The sequence below is a fragment of the Pristiophorus japonicus genome, chromosome 10, assembly GCF_044704955.1.
Source record: "Pristiophorus japonicus isolate sPriJap1 chromosome 10, sPriJap1.hap1, whole genome shotgun sequence".
Lineage (NCBI taxonomy): Eukaryota > Metazoa > Chordata > Chondrichthyes > Pristiophoridae > Pristiophorus > Pristiophorus japonicus.
The window spans coordinates 135,422,584-135,441,773 of NC_091986.1; the positions used below are offsets into that span (position 1 = coordinate 135,422,584).

Genomic DNA, 19,190 nt, shown 5'->3' on the forward strand with positions numbered 1-19,190 from the left:
AGAAGTTTCTCCTCATCTCAGTCTAAATGGCTTACCCCTTATCCTAAGACTGTGTCCCCTGGTTCTGCACTTCCCCAATATTGGGAACGTTCTTCCTGCATCTAATCTGTCTAGTCCCGTCAGAATTTTATATGTTTCTATGAGATCACCTCTCATCCTTCTAAACTCCAGTGAATACAGGCCCAGTCGATCCAGTCTCTCCTCATATGTCAGTCCTGCCATCCCGGGAATCAGTCTGGTGAACCTTCGCTGCACTCCCTCAACAGCAAAAACGTCCTTCCTCAGATTAGGAGAACAAAACTGAACACAGTATTCCAGGTGAGGCCTCACCAAGGCCCTGTACAACTGCAGTAAGACCTCCCTGCTCCTATACTCAAATCCCCTAGCTATGAAGGCCAACATGCCATTTGCCTTCTTCACCACCTGCTGTACCTGCATGCCAACTTTCAATGACTGATGAACCATGACACCCAGGTCTCGTTGCACCTCCCCTTTTCCTAATCTGCCGCCATTCAGATAATATTCTGCCTTTGTGTTTTTGCCACCAAAGTGGAAAACCTCACATTTATCCACATTATTCTGCATCTGCCATGTATTTGCCCACTCACCTAACCTGTCCAAGTCACACTGCAGCCTTTTAGCGTCCTCCTCACAGCTCACATCACCAACCAGCTTAGCGTCATCTGCAAACTTGGAGATATTACACTCAATTCCTTCGTCTAAATCATTGATGTATATTGTAAATAGCTGGGGTCCCAGCACTGAGCCCTGTGGCACCCCACTAGTCATTGCCTGCCATTCTGAAAAGGATCCGTTTATCCCGACTCTCTGCTTCCCGTCTGCTAACCAGTTCTTTATCCACGTCAGTACATTACCCCCAATACCATGTGCTTTAATTTTGCACACTAATCTCTTGTGTGGGACCTTGTCAAAAGCCTTTTGAAAGTCCAAATACACAACATCCACTGGTTCTCCCTTGTCCACTCTATTATTTAAATCCTCAAAAAATTCCAGAAGATTTGTCAAGCATGATTTCCCCTTCATAAATCCATGCTGACTTGGACTGATCCTGTCACTGCTTTCCAAATGCGCTGCTATTTCATCTTTAATAATTGATTCCAACATTTTCCCCACTACTGATGTCAGGCTAACCGATCTATAATTACCCGTTTTCTCTATCCCTCCTTTTTTAAAAAGTGGTGTTACATTAGCTAACCTCCAGTCCATAGGAACTGATCCAGAGTCGATAGACTGTTGGAAAATGATCACCAATGCATCCAATATTTCTAGGGCCACTTCCTTAAGTATTCTGGGATGCAGACTATCAGGCCCAGGGGATTTATCGGCCTTCAATCCCATCAATTTCCCTAACACAATTTCCTGACTAATAAAGATTTCCTTCAGTTCCTCCTTTTCACCAGACCCTTGGTCCTCTAGTATTTCTGGAAGGTTATTTGTGTCTTCCTTCGTGAAGACAGAACCGAAGTATTTGTTCAACTGGCCTACCATTTCTTTGTTCCCCATTATAAATTCACCTGAATCTGACTGCAAGGGACCTACGTTTGTCTTCACTAATCTTTTTCTCTTCACATTTCTATAGAAGCTTTTGCAGTCAGTTTTTATGTTCCCAACAAGCTTCCTCTCATACTCTATTTTCCCTCTCCTAATTAAACACTTTGTCCTCCTCGACTGAATTCTATATTTCTCCCAGTCCTCAGGTTTGCTGCTTTTTCTGGCCAATTTCTATGCCTCTTCCTTGGATTTAACACTATCCTTAATTTCCCTTGTTAGCCACGGTTGAGCCACCTTCCCCGTTTTATTTTTACTCCAGACAGGGATTTATAATTGTTGAAGCTCATCCATGTGATCTTTAAATGTTTGCCATTGCCTATCCGCCGTCAACCCTTTAAGGATAATTTGCCAGTCTATTCTAGCCAATTCACATCTCATATCATCGAAGTTACCTTTCCTTAAATTCAGGACCCTAGTCTCTGAATTAACTGTGTCATTCTCCATCTTAATAAAGAATTCTACCATATTATGGTCACTCTTCCCCAAGGAGCCTCGCGCAACAAGATTGTTAATTAGTCCTTTCTCATTACACATCACCCAGTCTAGGACGGCCAGCCCTCTAGTTGGTTCCTCGACATATTGGTCTCGAAAACCATCCCTAATACACTCCAGGAAACCCTCCTTCACCGTATTGCTACCAGTTTGGTTAGCCCAATCTATATGTAGATTAAAGTCACCTATGATAACTGTTGTACCTTTATTGCATGCATCCCTAATTTCTTGTTTGATGCTGTCCCCAACCTCACTACTACTGTTTGGTGGTCTGTTCACAACTCCCACTAGCGTTTTCTGTCCTTTGCTATTCCGCAGCTCCACCCATACAGATTCCACATCATCCAAGCTAATGTCCTTCCTTACTATTGCATTAATTTCCTCTTTAATCAGCAATATTATCTACACCACCTCCTTTTCCTTTCTGTCCATCCTTCCTGAATGTTGAATACCCCTGGATGTTGAGTTCCCAGCCTTGGTCACCCTGGAGCCATGGCTCCATGATGCCAATTATATCATATTGATTAATTGCTGCCTGTGCAGTCAATTCGTCCACCTTATTACAAATACTCCTTGCATTGAGGCACAGAGCCTTTAGGCTGTCTTTTTAACACATTTTGCCCCTTTAGAATTTTGTTGTAATGTGGCCCTTTTTGATTTTTGCCTTGGGTTTCTCTGCTGTCCACTTTTACTGTTCTTCTTTGTATCTTTTGCTTCTGCCCCCATTCTACATCCCTCTGTCTCCCTGCATAGGTTTCCATCCCCCTGCCATATTAGTTTAACCCCTCCCCAACAGCATTAGCAAACACTCCCCCTCGGACATTGGTTCCGGTCCTGCCCTGATGCAGACCATCCAGTTTGTACTGGTCCCACCTCCCCCAGAACCGGTTCCAATGTCCCAGGAATTTGAATACCATCTTCTGCACCACTCTTCAAGCCACGTCATCATCATAGGCAGTCCCTTGGAATCGCGGAGGACTTGCTTCCACTCCCAAAGTGAGTTCTTTGATGGCTGAACAGTCCGATATGAGAGCCACAGACCCTATTACAGTTGGGACAGCCATTCGTCGAGGGAAGGGGTCGGTGGGGCTGGTTTGCCATGTGCTCCTTCCACTGCCTGCGCTTGGCCTCTTCATGCTCTTTGCGTTGAGACTCGAAGAGCTCAACACACTCCCAGATGTACTTTCTCCACCTCGGGTGGTCTTTGGCCAGGGTCTCACAGGTGTCAGTGGTGATGTCGCACTTTACCAGGGAGGCTTTGAGGGTGTCCTTATAACGTTTCCGCTGTCCTCCTTTGGTTCGTTTACCATGAAAGAGTTCCACATGAAGCATCTGCTTAGGGAGTCTTGTATTTGGCATGCAAACTATGTGGTCTGCCCAGCGAAGCTGATCAAGTGTGGTCAGTGTTTCGATACTGGGGATGTTAGCCTGGTCGAGGACACTTATTCATCTGAACTATCCTGCGATTCCTGCTCTGACTTGCACGTGGCACTGGTAGCAATCCTGAGATTACTACCTTTGAGGTCCTACTTTTTAATTTAACTCTTAACTCCCTAAATTCAGCTTGTAGGACCTCATCCAATTTTTTACCTATATCGTAGCTACCTATATGCACCACGACAACTGGCTGTTCACCCTCCCCCTCCAAAATGTCCTGCAGCCGTTCCAAGACATCCTTGACCCTAGTACTTCCCTTCAAGCACTAAAGCCGGCAAGAGGGGTGGTAGCGGTGCAGCGCTGCCAGGCTCGGCGGCTCCTTCCCTCCCTTAAAGGGAAGGGCCATCGCTGCAGTGGATGTCCCTCATCGCCGATGGCTGCCACGATCCATGACAATCAGCCTCGAGTACTCTAACAAAGTGCAGGGCTGATCAATCGCAGCACATCAAGATGTTGAAAATGCAACCTAAGGGGTAATGTTTTTTTATTCACACAAGTAGCCTTGTCTTTAAATACCGCTCCCCCAAGCCCCCAGCTTCCCTCCCAACGCTTCCTGCAGCTGTCGGTGTTGATGCCCTGCGATGCTGCAAGTCGCGGAACCGAGGCGATGCGCAGCACGATGACATCACGATGACATCACGATCTCCGGCGCAGGTGATTGTGGCATTAGGGGTTACCACCGCCGCAAACCTCAATGGGAATTTCAGGCATTGGTACTCTTGCCGTGCCCGGTCGCAAAGCTGGTAGCGCCCCGTTATCGCTTCTCCCCCCCCCCCCCCCACCCCACCCCACCTCCCCCAAAGATGCTAACGGGAGGCAAATTTCTAGCCCAATGTATTTTTAACATTGTTTTTTATTTTCCTGAAAGATGCAGCTGATTGAAGCAATATTATTGGTGCTGGTGACTTGCACATGTTTGGCTTGTTGAGCTTGCCCAACTGGCAAATGCTCCCATCAGTGACATTTGGCTTAATTTTAAATTTAATAGGACCATCAGCTAAATGTCAATAAAGGAAAGGCCATCTACTTTGCCTTCTGAAAACACCTACATAATCTTCAGCCTTTCTCCTGGCTGCCACCAGACTGTATTTTTCCAATTCTCTCTTTGATAGCCTCACCTTTTGTATATTCTATAAAATACAAGACATCTGGATTGTGGCGGCCTCCATTTTCTCTTATGAATAAAGAATTAGTTAACAACATTGTAGTTAAAAATGTTTTAATTAAAAATGAACATATTCAGGCATCTTTTCAGTAAATATCAACTAAATGTTGATATATCAGATTGAAACTTTCCATCAGTGCAATATATTCAGCTAGTTTGTTGATATTGTTATTCCACATGAAAGACTGATAGAGCAATATAAAGTCAATTCTTTTATTTCTGAATCAAGGCTCGAAATTCCAAGCTTTGTTGGAGAGATATCCTTTAGACGTATCACACACTCATCACATGCTCTTATGTTTCTTTTCATGTCACCAAGTCACGGAACAAGATGTGCAGGAGAAGTGGCAATGGAGGCCAACAACAACTTCTGTGGGGTTGGAATTGCATATAATGCAAAGATTGGAGGTAATTAAATTTACAAGTGCAACGGGAAGAATGTGAATAGAGTTCAGTATCTTTTTTGTTGTGCCATTGCATTATTTCTGGTACAATTGTAACTGCAGTTTTGCTGAGTGGCACACTGACCAATTGAAAATTATATGTATGTGTGCTTTCTGATGCTAACAGATCGCAAGGATGCCATTTTGATTATACAGCACAGGTCCGTTGCCATTTTCTTCTGATTTTAATAAAGTTTTTGTCAGCAACTTTCTAAATATAAAACTTGACTTTCAGCATTTCCAAGCACAATTGGGATGCAGTGCAAGATCCTAGCTGCAGCATTATAAACACATTAGATCAGGAGTGAAACAATAGTATTGCTGTGATTGGCTGTCACACTGTTGTGAAACTCCTGGTATACTCTCCAGAACATTCATTTTCAATTTTAATTGCCTTTTTGTGTCACTCTTATTCCTGCTGCTGATGCAACTGTCACTTAAATTTTTAAATCGGGTTTGTTTCCTTTATTAAAGACAGTAAAGTAGAATGTTACATAGAAAGCACAGCAATCCAATGACAGTAATGAACTCCAAGGCGTGTGTATATTAGGCCTTGTACTTTGCCAGTGCTCATTTTAGCACTCATCTTTGTCTTATGCCAAAAGGTCTGGTAAATACAATGATATACAGATCCTTAAATGTGCCTTATGCTGAATTTTAGCACTGGAAAAAAGCTAGTGCACACCACTAAACAGGAGCTGTTCTGTAGGCTATTCTGATGTGGGAGAATTACAGCTAAGTATGATCCAGTCCTCACCTGACATCTGTATGCACACATACTTGCAGCAAGGGCTATTCAACAATGATTAGGAGTGGAGGAGTTGAATGCTTCACATCTTACCAAACCAAGAGACAATACAGCTATTTAAATGCTGCACATATATCAGGCAGGCGGGGGACTGGGAGCTGCCCGATGATGTCGGTGGGAGGCCTAAACCATTTTCGTGGTTGGGCCTCATTCTAATATTCACGGATGCTGTGGCTATTCATATTACCAAAAGACAGCTCACCCATTGAGAGGGCAGGAACTCTGGGAGGGCTGCCTATAATTAACGGCAGCCTAAACCTCTTAAAGGGGAGATGTACTTTTCATATGTAGCATATTGCAGATATTTTTTCAAATCTCAGTGGAGAAGATGACTGCAGATGGTGCTGTGACAGTTCTTGTTGAACAGGCAAACAGCAGGAAGGAGGTCCTCAATTCCAGTGATAGGCACCGAGTAATCAGGCAAATAGTACCGCAGCAGTGGAATGAGGTGGTGTCAATGCCAATGAAAGCAGCATTACTCCCAGGAGAAAAATATTCAATGACTTCACCAGAGCCTCTAAGTTAAGGCTCCTATTCACAAATCTCTTATTCTTCACTCAGCCCTGCACCACCACACTTTAGCTCCAGCACTACCAATCCTTCCCTTCCCTGCTGCCCATCTCTCTCCTTCAATCTAAGCAGCACACTTCACCGCATCTGCTTATGCTTTTACTTGCGCACCCAACATTTGCCACTGCCCTCACAATGACTCCCCACTCTTCCCTATACCTCTTGCTGCTTACTCTCAGCATGCACACTATGCTATGCTGCCTCACACATAAAAACATAAGAAACAGGAGCAGGAATAGGCCATTAAGCCCCTCGAGCCTGCTCCACCATTTAATAAGGTTATGACTGATCTGCTCATGGACTCAGCTCCACTTCCCTGCCCGCTCCCCATAACCATTTATTCCCTTATCACTCAAAAATCTGTCTATCTCCGCCTTAAATATATTCAATGACCCAGCCTCCACAGCTCTCTGGGGCACAGAATTACACACATTTACAACCCTCAGAGAGAAGAAATTCCTCCTCATCGCAGTTTTAAACCCCTTATTCTGAGACTATGTCCCCTGGTTTTAGTTTCTGCTATAAGTGGAAATATCCTCTCTGCATCCACCTTGTCGAGCCCTCTCATTATCTTATATGTTTTGATATGTTTTGAACAGTTCTCATTCTTCTGAACTCCAATGAATATAGGCCCAATCTACTCAACCTATCCTCATAAGTCAACCCCCTCATCTCCGGAATCAACCAAGTGAACCTTCTATGAACAGCCTCCAATTCCTTAAATACGGTGACCAAAACTGTACGCAGTACTCTAGGTGTGACCTCACCAATACCCTGTACAGTTGTAGCAGGACTTCCCTGCTTTTATACTCTATGCCCTTTGCAATAAAGGCCAACATGCCATTTGCCTTCCTGATTACTTGCTGTACCGACATACTAACATCTTCACAACCCTGCAGCAGGGTACACTCTTGCCCACTCTGACTCTACTTGCAGGACAAGCTGGTGCAAAACTGGAGGGAGCTGGCAAGATCTGGAAAAGGGCCGGCATTGCTGCAAGTGCTCAAATGAATAGAGGGGACCACCATCAGCACCAATGGTAGAGGGAGGGCAGCAATGTTCCTCAAAAATTTTTTTTTTGGTGCCGCATGGCCCCTTTAAGGGGCTGCGCGGACCATTCAAAATACTGTGCATGTGCGATTTTTGCATTCAAATGCTGGCTGTGTGAGATCCCTAGAGCAGCCGCACAGCTTACAGGGAATATTGGAGGGCATGTGATGTGGCAGATAGCGTGGCTAGAGGATGCGCAGAGCAGGGTGTTTGGCCATCACCCCTTCCATCTCTGTTCATACTGAACTCTTTCCCTCCCTTACTCTGCAGGACAAGCTTTTGGTATGTCATGTTACCACTCACCTGCTACTGCTTACTCTTGCCACCACTTGCTAACCCTTGTCCTGGTTCCCTCTTTCCAGATCCATCAGAAGGATATGTGTCTTTATACTGCTGACCTGTCCTAGAGTTATTGTCTATTATTAAATATTGTCTATTATAAACATATTGTGGGTAAAATTCCATAGGGTTTCTCCTGCTCATCTGTCGTAACTACAGAGAATATAGACGGAAACATGGAAAAAGCAGTATAAATGCTGATTATGCCATTTTTCCAGGTTTTCTGCAGCTCATTCTGAAGTAATGGTGGCTGCGCAATGGAAATCCCAATGGGAATCCATCCTTACATGAACTATATGCTGGGGCTGGAAGATGAGCAGCAAGAGGCTGCAAAAGAAGCCAAATGAGAGCTAGTCATCCAAGCATTACCCATGCAGCAGGATGTATAGACATAAGCCCACTTTTTAAAACGTTTTCCAGGAGCTCTGTCTCAGAAAGTCCTTCGTGGCAAGACCCCTGAGATCATTATTGTTTGTTCTGCAGCCCGGGGCTGACATTTCTTGTGCCTCTGTTAATATATCAAGCTCCACTTCCATTTCTACATTATTTGGCTTTCTTGTGCTCTGTGTCTCACCATGTGTCAGCTCCTCATCTACACTATCTGTACTCCCTTGAGTGGATGTCACTGGACTGTTGCGTGCAAGGGACAAGGTGAAGGATGAGGTGAGTGAATGGTCACCTGTGTAGGCAATTTTCTCCACTGTATCCCGGTTTGCAGCCTCTGAAGGAAACAACAGTGCTGTTAACTTTGATCTGCTTGAACAGCATTCCATACTAATCAACCACTTTGTAGTTCTTTTATGAGCAAAGAAGAATTATGCATGAAGTAAGAAAAAGTATACATTATCACAAACCCACGGAAGAACAAAGACCCCCACATCTCCATGCCCAACTGCCAGGACATAGTTGGTGCCAATTATTGCCATTGCTTCCGCTGCATGTGATGTTAAATATTGGGTGTTGGTACGTCCTCCCCGAGTGGCCTGGCATTGTGTGTTATTTTCTCCTGTAGGAGGAATCTGTGGTGTTAATTAGCTGCTGCAGTGTCCAGATCCTGCAGTCGCAAGCAGTCCAGATTTGTGGAATAGATGTTAGTAATAGTGGGTGTAAAGGAATTAGGACCTAAGATGTAAGATTTTATTGTACATTATAGGATGTGAGACACATGACATGAGAGGGGACAAGTAAAATTGCTCTGGAACAAGCAACATAGTGATACCCCAAACGGCAATGCTTAACTACCCATGTGTTTCTCTGTGATTCAGTTCTTTGCCCTGTTATTCATCTGAGAATCCTCTTGCCTTTCCGGACCAAGTGAGGTCATTAAGCCTTATTCAACATTGCAAAGGGGTCCTTGGAGTTATGGAGGTCGCACTCACAGCCACCTTCATCCATATGGGCCACACTGCTGCCGAGAGGTTAGATACTCACTTTTCCTCTTACAAGACTTGCTCAGCCATTTAATTGCATGTGGCAACAAGAATAAGTCCTGTCACACTTATACTGCTATATTGGGAAACCAGGAACTTTTAGGCCGAAGGTTCTATTAGTAATGCTATAAATAGACATTTGCAGTAGACAGAGCCTTCCTGCTTAGATGGAGTCCTGCTAATCTCTGTACTGTGATCTTCTCTGAGACAAGATTAATTCCACCTGCTGAATTTGGAATCCAGTTTACATTTAAAATGCAGGAATTGAGATGGTAGGTGGTGTAATAAATCTGACACCTTATGGGTGTTGAGAAGATTCTTTGTTGAGGTGATCAAACCAAGGACAAATAAAGATGATTACAATGCTCGAATGATAATTATGAGAACAGAATGATATTACCCCATTCCCTTCCTGAGTATTGTCATAACCCGACCAGTATTCTCTTCTCCTCTGTAGCTTTACCTCTACTATTAGGAACATAGGAACAGGACTAGGCTGTTCTGCCATTAAATGAGATCATGGATGATCTGCAACTCCATCCACCTGCCTTGGTTCCATATCATTTTATACCCTTGGCTAGCAAAGTTCCATCAATCTCAGATTTAAAATTATTACTTGAACTAGCATTTACTACTTTTTATGGGAGAGAGTTCCATACATCTACCATCCTTTGCGTGGAGGTTTTTTCTAACTTCTCTCCTGTATGGGTTGGCTCTGATTTTAAGATTACATCCCCTGGTCCTAGACTCCTCCACCAATGGAAAAAAATTCTGTCTAGCTACTCTGATCAATTCCTTTCAAAGTCCTAAAAACCTGAATCAAATCACCCTTTAACCTTCTATATTCGAGAGAATATAAGCCTAGTTTATGTAATCGCTTCTCATAATACAACCCTTGGAGTCTGGTAACATTCTGGTGAATCTGCGCTGTACTACGTCGAAGGCCAATGTATCCTTTCTAAGATGTGGTGCCGGAACTATACCAATAGTACTCCAGAAATGGTCTAATCAGGGCTTTGTATAGCTGTAGCAAAACTTCCTCTCTTTTATATTCTAGCCCTCTAGATGTAAAGGCTAATATTCCATTAGCCTTTTTAATTACTTCTTGTACCTGACTGCTACATTTTAGTGATCTCTGTACATGGATCCCTAAATCCCTTTGGACCTCCACTGTTCCTAGCTTTTCACCTTTTAAATAATACTCGGATCTATCCTTTTTTGGTCCAAAATGGATGACCTCACAATTACCTGCATTGAAATACATCTGACCATTCTCTGGGCCCAATTTTCCCCAACCCTTTTTTTCTGTGCACTTACCTTAAACGCGACGACTTTGCGCGCTGGAAATGGCGCCGAAAAAAGGGGCCCCATCCTGCCCGCTCTGCCGAGTCTCTGGTGTCCCAGCGTGGCATAGCTAGTGAAGTGGGGGGCGGAGCAACAGGCCAGTGCAGAAAGCACTGCCGGCAGCTGCGCGCATGCACAGTGACGTCTGCGCGCATGCTCCTGTCCTCCCAGCGGGTCCTGTGGGCTGTGAGCAGGACCCGATGCTCGTAGCCCCTAGCCCTGGCCGAAGGGACACCCCGATCTTCACAGCACCCTATCCCCGGCCGAGAGGCCTCCCGCACCAGCCGGCCGGCCCGCTGACTTCCCGAGCCGAGGTAGGACTTCAGTTTTATTTTTTATTTATTTGTGGTTGTGTTTGAGAATTTTGATTGGGGGGGGAGGAGAGTTTTGGGCGGGGTGGAGGGAGAAAGACTATTTTGATGAGGGGGGGGGGAAAGAGTGTTTTGATGGCGGGGGCAGGGGGATCTTTTTTTAAAAAACTTGATTCTGGCATAAAGGTAGGACTTCTATTTTTTATTTGTTATTGATTGATTACTCATTACTTTTTGTGGTTTGTTTAGTGCTTTGTAAGTCTTGGTGCAGGTGTTCAGCTTCCTTCTATTTTTTATTTGTTAACTAATTGCTTATTACTTTTTGGCCTTTGTTTAATGCTTTTTAAGTCTTGGTGCAGGTCCTCTCAGCTTCCTTGTATGTTTTATTTGTTATTGAATGCTTATTTTTGTGCTTTGTTTAGTGCTTTGTAAGTGTTGGTGTTTTAAATGTACTAACCTGCACCGAATTCTTAACTGACCGCAATGTTTTTCAGAGCTGGCCACATACGCTGACCTAAGTCGATTTGGAGTAAGTTTTAGCTGGCCAAAGTGGCATAAGTATCTGGGAACACCCACTTTTGAAAAAAAACTGAACTAAAAAAAAAACGTACCTAACTGACTTACTCTGGAACAAATGTTTTGGGGAAAATGGCATTTCTTAACTTACGCCAGAAAAAACAACTTACTCCAAAAAAATTGATGGCAGTCATGGCCAAAATTGGTCCCTCCGAAACTATCGGTGTCTCTTTGTAATGTTATGCTCCCGTCTATATTACAACTCTGCGCTCCTCTAATTCTGGCCTCTTGAGCATCTCTGATTTTTAAACGCTCCACTATTGGTGGCCATGCCTTCAGCTGCCGAGGCCCTTAGCTCTGAAATTCCCTCCAGAAACCTCTCCACCTCTCCACCTCTCTACTGCTCTTTCCTCCTTTAGCACACTCCTTAAAATCTACATCTTTGACCAAGCTTTGTCCTAATGTCTCCTTATATAACTGGGTGTCAAATTTTGTTTTATATTGATACTGTGAAGCACCTTGGGATGTTTTACGATGTTAAAGGTGCTATAAAAATACAAGTTGTTGTTGTTACCATACTATCAACCTTTGTGTCATCAGCAAACTTGGATATATGGCTCTCTATTGTGTTATCTAAGTGATTAATAAATATAGTGAACAATTGAGGCGCTAATTTCTTTAAGAAATAGGATATTGTCCAAAGCTGCATTGCTTACCAATTCCTTTTAATTTGAGTATATACCCATTATCCCTACTCTCTGTCTTCCAAGGCCTAACCATCTCTTTACCAGGTCAATAATTTGCCTTCAATTCCATGAGCTTTAATTTTATGTAACAGTCTTTTATGTGAAACCTTAACAAATGCTTTCTGGAGGTCCATATAAACTACATCCATAGACATTTCCCTGTCTACTACTTTTGTTACTTCCTCAAAAAATGCAATTAAGTTCATTAGACATGACCTACCCTTTATAAATCCATGTTGGCTCTCTCTAATCAGCTCAAATCTCTCTAAGTGTTCAGTCACTGTTCTTAATTATAGATTCCAATAACTTCTCCACAACAGATGTTAGACTAACAGGTCTATAATTTCCTAGTTTCTTGCTCTCTCATCTTAAATAATGGAGTTGCATTTGCAATTTTTCAATCTAAAGGGACAATTCCTAAATCCAGAGAGCTTTGGAAGAATATGACTAAGGCATCTGCAATTTCCTCACCTACTTCCTTTAAATCTTGATGGGTGAAAACCATCGGGTCCTGGGGATTTGTCAGTTTTTACTACTACTACTGGCCTGTACTTACCCTGGTCTTGTAATCAGTACCAGCCCAACCCATGCACCTAGAGCCTTGAATTGTGAAGTTTTTCCAACATAACAAGGTCAGGGAAGATAAGGTGGATTGGTTATTGTCAGATTGATGAGGTTAGACTGGAAGGACAAGGCCGATCAGCCATGAGGCTAATTTCTTTAAGAAATAGGACATTGTTGTGCAGCAACTAAGATGAGTGAAGCATTATAGGGAGTGGGCAGGGAAGTGGAGCTGAGCCCAAGATCAGATCATCCATGATCTTATTAAATAAGGCTTGAGGGGCCAAATGGCCGACTCCTGCTCCTATTTCTTAAATTCTTATGAGGTTAGTCGACCAGGAGCAGCTTATCTCAGTAAACATTTTTGCTAAGTTCTTTTAAAGACATTACCGAGGACTACAATAGCTGAGCTAAACACAGGTTATTTCAGCATTTTAATTTTAACTCTTTCATTGCAAAGCAGTGTAATTAAAATTATATTTTTACCACATCTTCATGGGCTCTTGCTTGAATTTTCTTTGACCTGTCCATTATTACTGTGGTTGACCTGTTTTATAACTCATTTTGAATTGTTAGTGGCACGATCATCTGACTACAATCGGCAGTAGAACTAAACTTGTTGAAGGGAAGGCCAGCCATCCCAATACAAATCACCTATAATAGAACCTGGCTGTTAAGAACCTCTTCATACAAATGACACAGGTTGAAAATTAACCTCCCCTAGCACTTGCGTCAGAAAGCAATCCATTCTAATGGTCAATGTATTTGATGAAATCCTGTAAGGTCGACACCTAGCTTTGTAGAACTATGGCAAATGTATCCGTGTTGTTACTCTTTTCAAATCATTAATACATTTTGTAGGAGGACCATAAGCAATGGACACAGTTCCTTTCATCAGCAGAAATAGTTACATTGGCTGGGAATTTCCTCGAAATTGCTCTTAACTTGGATGGAAGAGAGGTGGAAAAAACCTAATTTACTTGCATGCGGTTGCAGATCAGGAGCAAGCCAAAGCAAATTCCCAATCATTGGTTCATGTGTCACTGCATTTACCATATAATAGTATAAGAATAATTTGTTGTGTAAAATGAAGTGTTCTGCGACATTTCAACATAAATGCAAGGATTATATTTCTGCTTTAGGCATTCGCATCTTGGATGGAAAAGTGACTGATGCCTTAGAAGCTGCAGCTCTCACCTACAATAACAATTATATAGATATCTACAGCTGCTGCTGGGGCCCCAAAGATAACGGGATGCAATTTGATGGCCCCAGAAAACTAACAACCAAAGCTCTACAGGAAGGAGCAGAGTTGGTAAGAGATTCACATTTAGATTTTAAAGTTGGGCTTTGTTTTAAGGATCAACCGACAGTGGAATGAATGTTGTAAGTGACATTGGGCTAGAACCGCCACTTTTTTTACCTGCTTAACACCAACTTAACACCCATTTTACCGCTGAAATGACATATAATGCCCAGATATCGCCCATTTTGGCACAAAATGGAAACTGATGGGCTTTTTAGGAGACTTATCAGCGAGCATTATTTTCCCCATGTGCTTAACGCTGAGAAAAAATATTACTGCCCGCCCACTTTTTTGGGGCGGAATCAGCAGGATGGGTGAATTCAATGCCCATAATATCGGCCAGCATTACTTTCCGCACGGAATTAACGCCGAGATTCAATATTAGCGCCCGGCGACTGTTTTTTGTCACAAAGAGCATTTTTCCCCAAACTAGCGACCATGGAGATCGCCCATCATCAATTTCACCACCTCGCACACATACTGCCCATGATATCGCTCGCTCAAAAAAATAACCAACAAAAAGTGGAACTAACATGGATGAATCATAGCGTTATGGACGCCATGTTGTTGATCACATGGCGCGTCCTTTAAAAGGCTGCTGTGCTTCAACCTCGGCGGAGTTTGAATGTACTCTGCAGGTCATTGGAGTTGATGTGAACATCTCTGAAAACACCTTGACCACATTGTGACCGATTGGAATTGAAGAGGTGTGCTCGTTGGGACATTCCTTGTTTGTGTGCAATCGGTGACAAACAGAGAGCTGCTGCAATGGGGCCTGTCTTTTCTCACCCTCTCTTGGTGACCAAATACATGCAGCAGAGTTGACATCGCCATAGGAACGCTGCATTGCATTATGTGCCCAATGTACGAAATGACAGACAGATGAGGAGGACCAGACGTTATACCCCCTGCAAGTACAAGGAGAAGCATTCTTACCTCCACTTGCCCGACACTACCTGACTTCAGAGATTGCGCTTCCACAAAGAGGTTATCACTGAGGTATGCTAGCTGATAAGGGTAGACCTACAGCCTGCCAGCACCATCAGTACTGCACTGTCCGTCGAGGTCAAAGTCACCGCGGCACTGTCGTTCTATGCCTCGGGTTCTTTTCAGGCCACAGCTGGCAACATTTGTGGACTTTCTCAGCATGCCACACATCGCTGCATTAGACAGGTCACTGAAGCCCTGTACGCACGCAGGAGGGACTTGATCAGCTTCCCTATGACCAGAGAGGCACAGAGTGAGAGGGCTCTAGGTTTCTTCAGAATTGTAAACTTCCCCAAGGTGCAGGGAGCAATAAACTGTACTCACATTGCGATGCGGGTACCTTTTCAGGATGCTGAAGTTTTCAGGAACCGCAAGGGATTCCACTCCATGAATGTCCAACTGGTTATCGACCACCAGCAAATTATACTGGTAGTGAATGCTCAATTCCCAGGCAGCATCCATGATGCGCACATCCTGCGTGAGAGCACTGTATCTGACTTGTTTAACAATGAGCCACAAGGTCAATGCTGGATGCTTGGAGACAAAGGATATGGCCTCGCAACCTAGCTGATGACCCCCCTGTGTGACACCCACACCGAGGCCGAGAGGCGATACAACGAGAGCCACAGAGCAACTCGCAATATCGTGGAGAAAACCATTGGAGTGCTGAAGCAGTGCTTCAGATGCCTGGACCACTCAGGAGGCAAGCTCCAATACCACCCTAAGCAGGTCGCTCAATTCGTGGTGATGTGCTGCATACTACACAACTTGGCTATCAAGAGGGGACACGAATTGCCTGATGAGTCTGAGAGTCCACCTCACCAGAGACAGGATGAGGAGGCGGGAGCTGACATCGGCCCAGACAATCAGGCTAATGCTGAAGCCATGTCCCCGTACCCCTGTAGACCGCATGAAAGGGCCCATGGTGGCATGATAGCTGCAAGAGCCTTACGTCAAGAGCTCATCAATGATCACTTTGCCTGAAAGAACGTTGGTGTTATTTACAAGGCTGACACACTGCTGGATTTGCAGTTCATACATCAATGGTGCGCATCACCTTTGCGACAATTAAAGTTTATTTTGATTGAAGTTAAGTGTGATTATATCCTTTGATGCTAAGGAATCACCAGCGTGTAATGGTGCAGCTATCTGAGCCAATGAGCTGCAAGGTATTGTTAAATAAAAAACATTTAAACCGAACATTAGTCTGAAATCATCAATAATTCTCTACAAACCAACCCCTCCCCCCACCCTTCTCCTCCTCACCTCTACCTCTACCCCTTCCCCTTCCCCTCCTGACTCCAAGCCACCTGGCCGAGGTGCTCCTCAGGCGATGCTTCATTGGGTGAGGGGGGGTCGGGGTGACGGCCAAAGCACTGCTTGGACGGATAGGGGAGAGGACGGTCCTGAGGTGGGAGCGTGCTCCGAGCCATAAGCAAGATGTCGCTACTGGCTCTCATATGTGGTTAGCAATGGGGGTGCATCACCTTGGGGTGCATTGCGGTGATACGGGACCACTGGGAGCCCTCTGCCACCAGTGTTCCTAGCGACCAGCTGCATGGTCTCCTCCATCCCTTCCATTTTATATGTTATTTTTTGGACAAAAACTCGGTGTCAACTATGTTCTTGATGCTTAGCGGGCTTTTTGTTGCTGGTGAATCTCCGTCGTGCCTCCATTAAAAGCGAAACAAGCACACACCACATCCACACGCGCTCTCAGTGCCTCTGAGCTTCCTCTCTGTCTCCTCTTCTGTGCATGTCATGATGACCCTTGACCTCCAAAATCGCGGGAATCGAGCATTGCCATGCCGTTGCTCAGGACAGCGAAACTTTACGGCAGGAGGTCAGAAAAATTTAACGCCACCGCCCATTTGATATCGCTTGCGGTAATGCCCATTTTCAAAAATGTAAACTCGATGTTTTGAGAATGGGTGAGAAGCCGGTGATCTGAAAACCCTTTTTTACCACCCACGCCGGAAATAACGCCCATTTTTGGGCGATAAACACAAAAGTGAGGGTTCTAGCCTATAGACCTAGTCTGAAATAAAGGTAATGACTGCTTAGATAGAATAGGATCACATATATTCAAGTTGTCGATGGAGTGTTATTGGTATAAGTCTGAAATGAAACAGTGTGGAACCAAGAGAGTTTTTGGTGGGGGTGGGGGAGTTTTGTCAAAGACAATATATGTATGATGTTGATGGCAGGTAATTGAATTATTGCTTATTGAAAAAGGAAGGAAAGTGTAGCAAGCAACATAGAAGCACTTTACAGTTAGTCCTTATATCTTTATTAAAAAAAATACAAATATTTGCCTTTTCATTTTTTGTGTCAGCAACAGATTCCTTGATGCCACCATTTAATTTGGTGACAACATGATAAATATGTTTATGTTATGGGAAAATGAGTATGACCTTTTCTTGTAATGTGACATCAGCATATTACAACAATAAGCTTCACATTTCGGGTAGCAATTCATCTCGGGCATTAGCGCAAAATGGGTCTCATCATATCAGTTGCCTGTTATACATGTTGCTAATATTCAGTTCAATTCAATCAAGCGGGCCGTATAATGGGTGGCTAACGTGATAATGCTCATTTTGCGGTGACACCTAAGGTGAATTCCTCAATTCCCTGCAATAGATGTTGTCACCATAACTTCATCAAATTACAATATGGCATCCAGAGAAATACCATATTTATAAACTAAATATTTATTTTAAATAAATACATCAAGAGAAACAATATGGACAGATTCATTTTGAAAAGTTTCTGTTCCCTGCACTTTCCTTCCCCCTTAAGCAAAGAGTACATAGTTAGAACTGTTGTGTATCTGTAAAGCATGCTCTCCCATGTTCCGCCACCAGGGAGCTCATCCCCTGAAGTCTTAAGGGATCCCAGCATCCCTTGGGAGCACTGTATATAAGCCGGTCCCGAAGGCCTGTTCCTCACTCTGGAGTGTCTTATTAAAGACTGAGGTCACTGTTACTTTAACCGCCCTGTGTGCAGCCTCATCTGTGTTAGGAACACAATAAGAACTACATGTGATTGTTTCTTTCACTATTTTTTAAAATTCTCGGCCTCAGTTTTCAGTGTTCAATTTCATTCGCAACTCCTCGGATAATGAAGCAGTCCATGGCTCGCATGCAGCAAGACCTGGACAACATTCAGGCTTGGGCTGATATGTGGCAAGTAACATTCGAGCCATACAAGTGCCAGACAATGACTATCTCCAACATGAGAGAGTGTCTAACCACCGTCCCTTGATATTCAATGGCATTACCATTGCTGAATCCCCCACCATCAACATCCTGGGGATCATCATTGACCAGAAACTTAACTGTATCAGCCACATAAATACTATAGCTACAAGAGCAGGTCAGAGGCTGGGTATTCTGCAGCGAGTGTCTCAACTCATATTTCCCCAAAGCCTTTCTACCATCTACAAGGCACAAACTAGGAGTGTGATGGAATACTCTCCACTTGCCTGGATGAGTGCCATTCCAACAACACTCAAGAGGCTCGACACCATCTAGGACAAAGCATTCCGCTTGATCGGCACCCCATCCACCATTGGCGCACCGTGGCTGCTATGTGTACCATTTACAAGATGCACTGCAGCAACTCACCTAGGCTTCTTCGACAGCACCTCCCAAACCCGCGACCTCTACCACTTAGAAGGACAAGGACAGCAGACGCATAGGAACACCATCACCTTTAATTTCTCTCCAAGTTACATGCCATCCTGACATAGAAAATGTTGTTCCTTCATTGCCGCTGGGTCAAAATCCTGGAACTCCCTCCCTAACAGCTCTGTGGGAGTATCTTCACTACACCGACTGCAGCGATTCAAGAAGGCGACTCACCTGCACATTCTCAAGGACAATTAGGGATGGGCAATAAATACTGGCCTTGCCAGCGATGCCCACATCCCAGGAACAAATAAACAAACCATAACAAATCAATGTCATTACAGGTTTTAAGGAATGTGTCACAGCATAAGAGAAAAATTTATTTGCAAATCGAGAGTTGTCATGTTTCTGCTTGACACTGCCTTATATATATATATTCAATAAAAGCACATTATTCCCATTGAATAAAGTGCTAACATTG

General features: G+C 43.9%; 1 protein-coding gene across 1 annotated transcript in view; it reads left to right on the plus strand.

Annotated features, from left to right (window-relative positions):
* LOC139274800 (PC3-like endoprotease variant B) overlaps positions 1-19,190 on the plus strand; it is a 994,028-nt gene that overhangs the window by 548,284 nt on the left and 426,554 nt on the right. The window contains exons 8-9 of the mRNA XM_070891493.1: positions 4,986-5,074; positions 13,927-14,099. Of these exons, the coding sequence (XP_070747594.1) occupies positions 4,986-5,074; positions 13,927-14,099 (262 nt within the window). The remainder of the gene's footprint in view (positions 1-4,985; positions 5,075-13,926; positions 14,100-19,190) is intronic.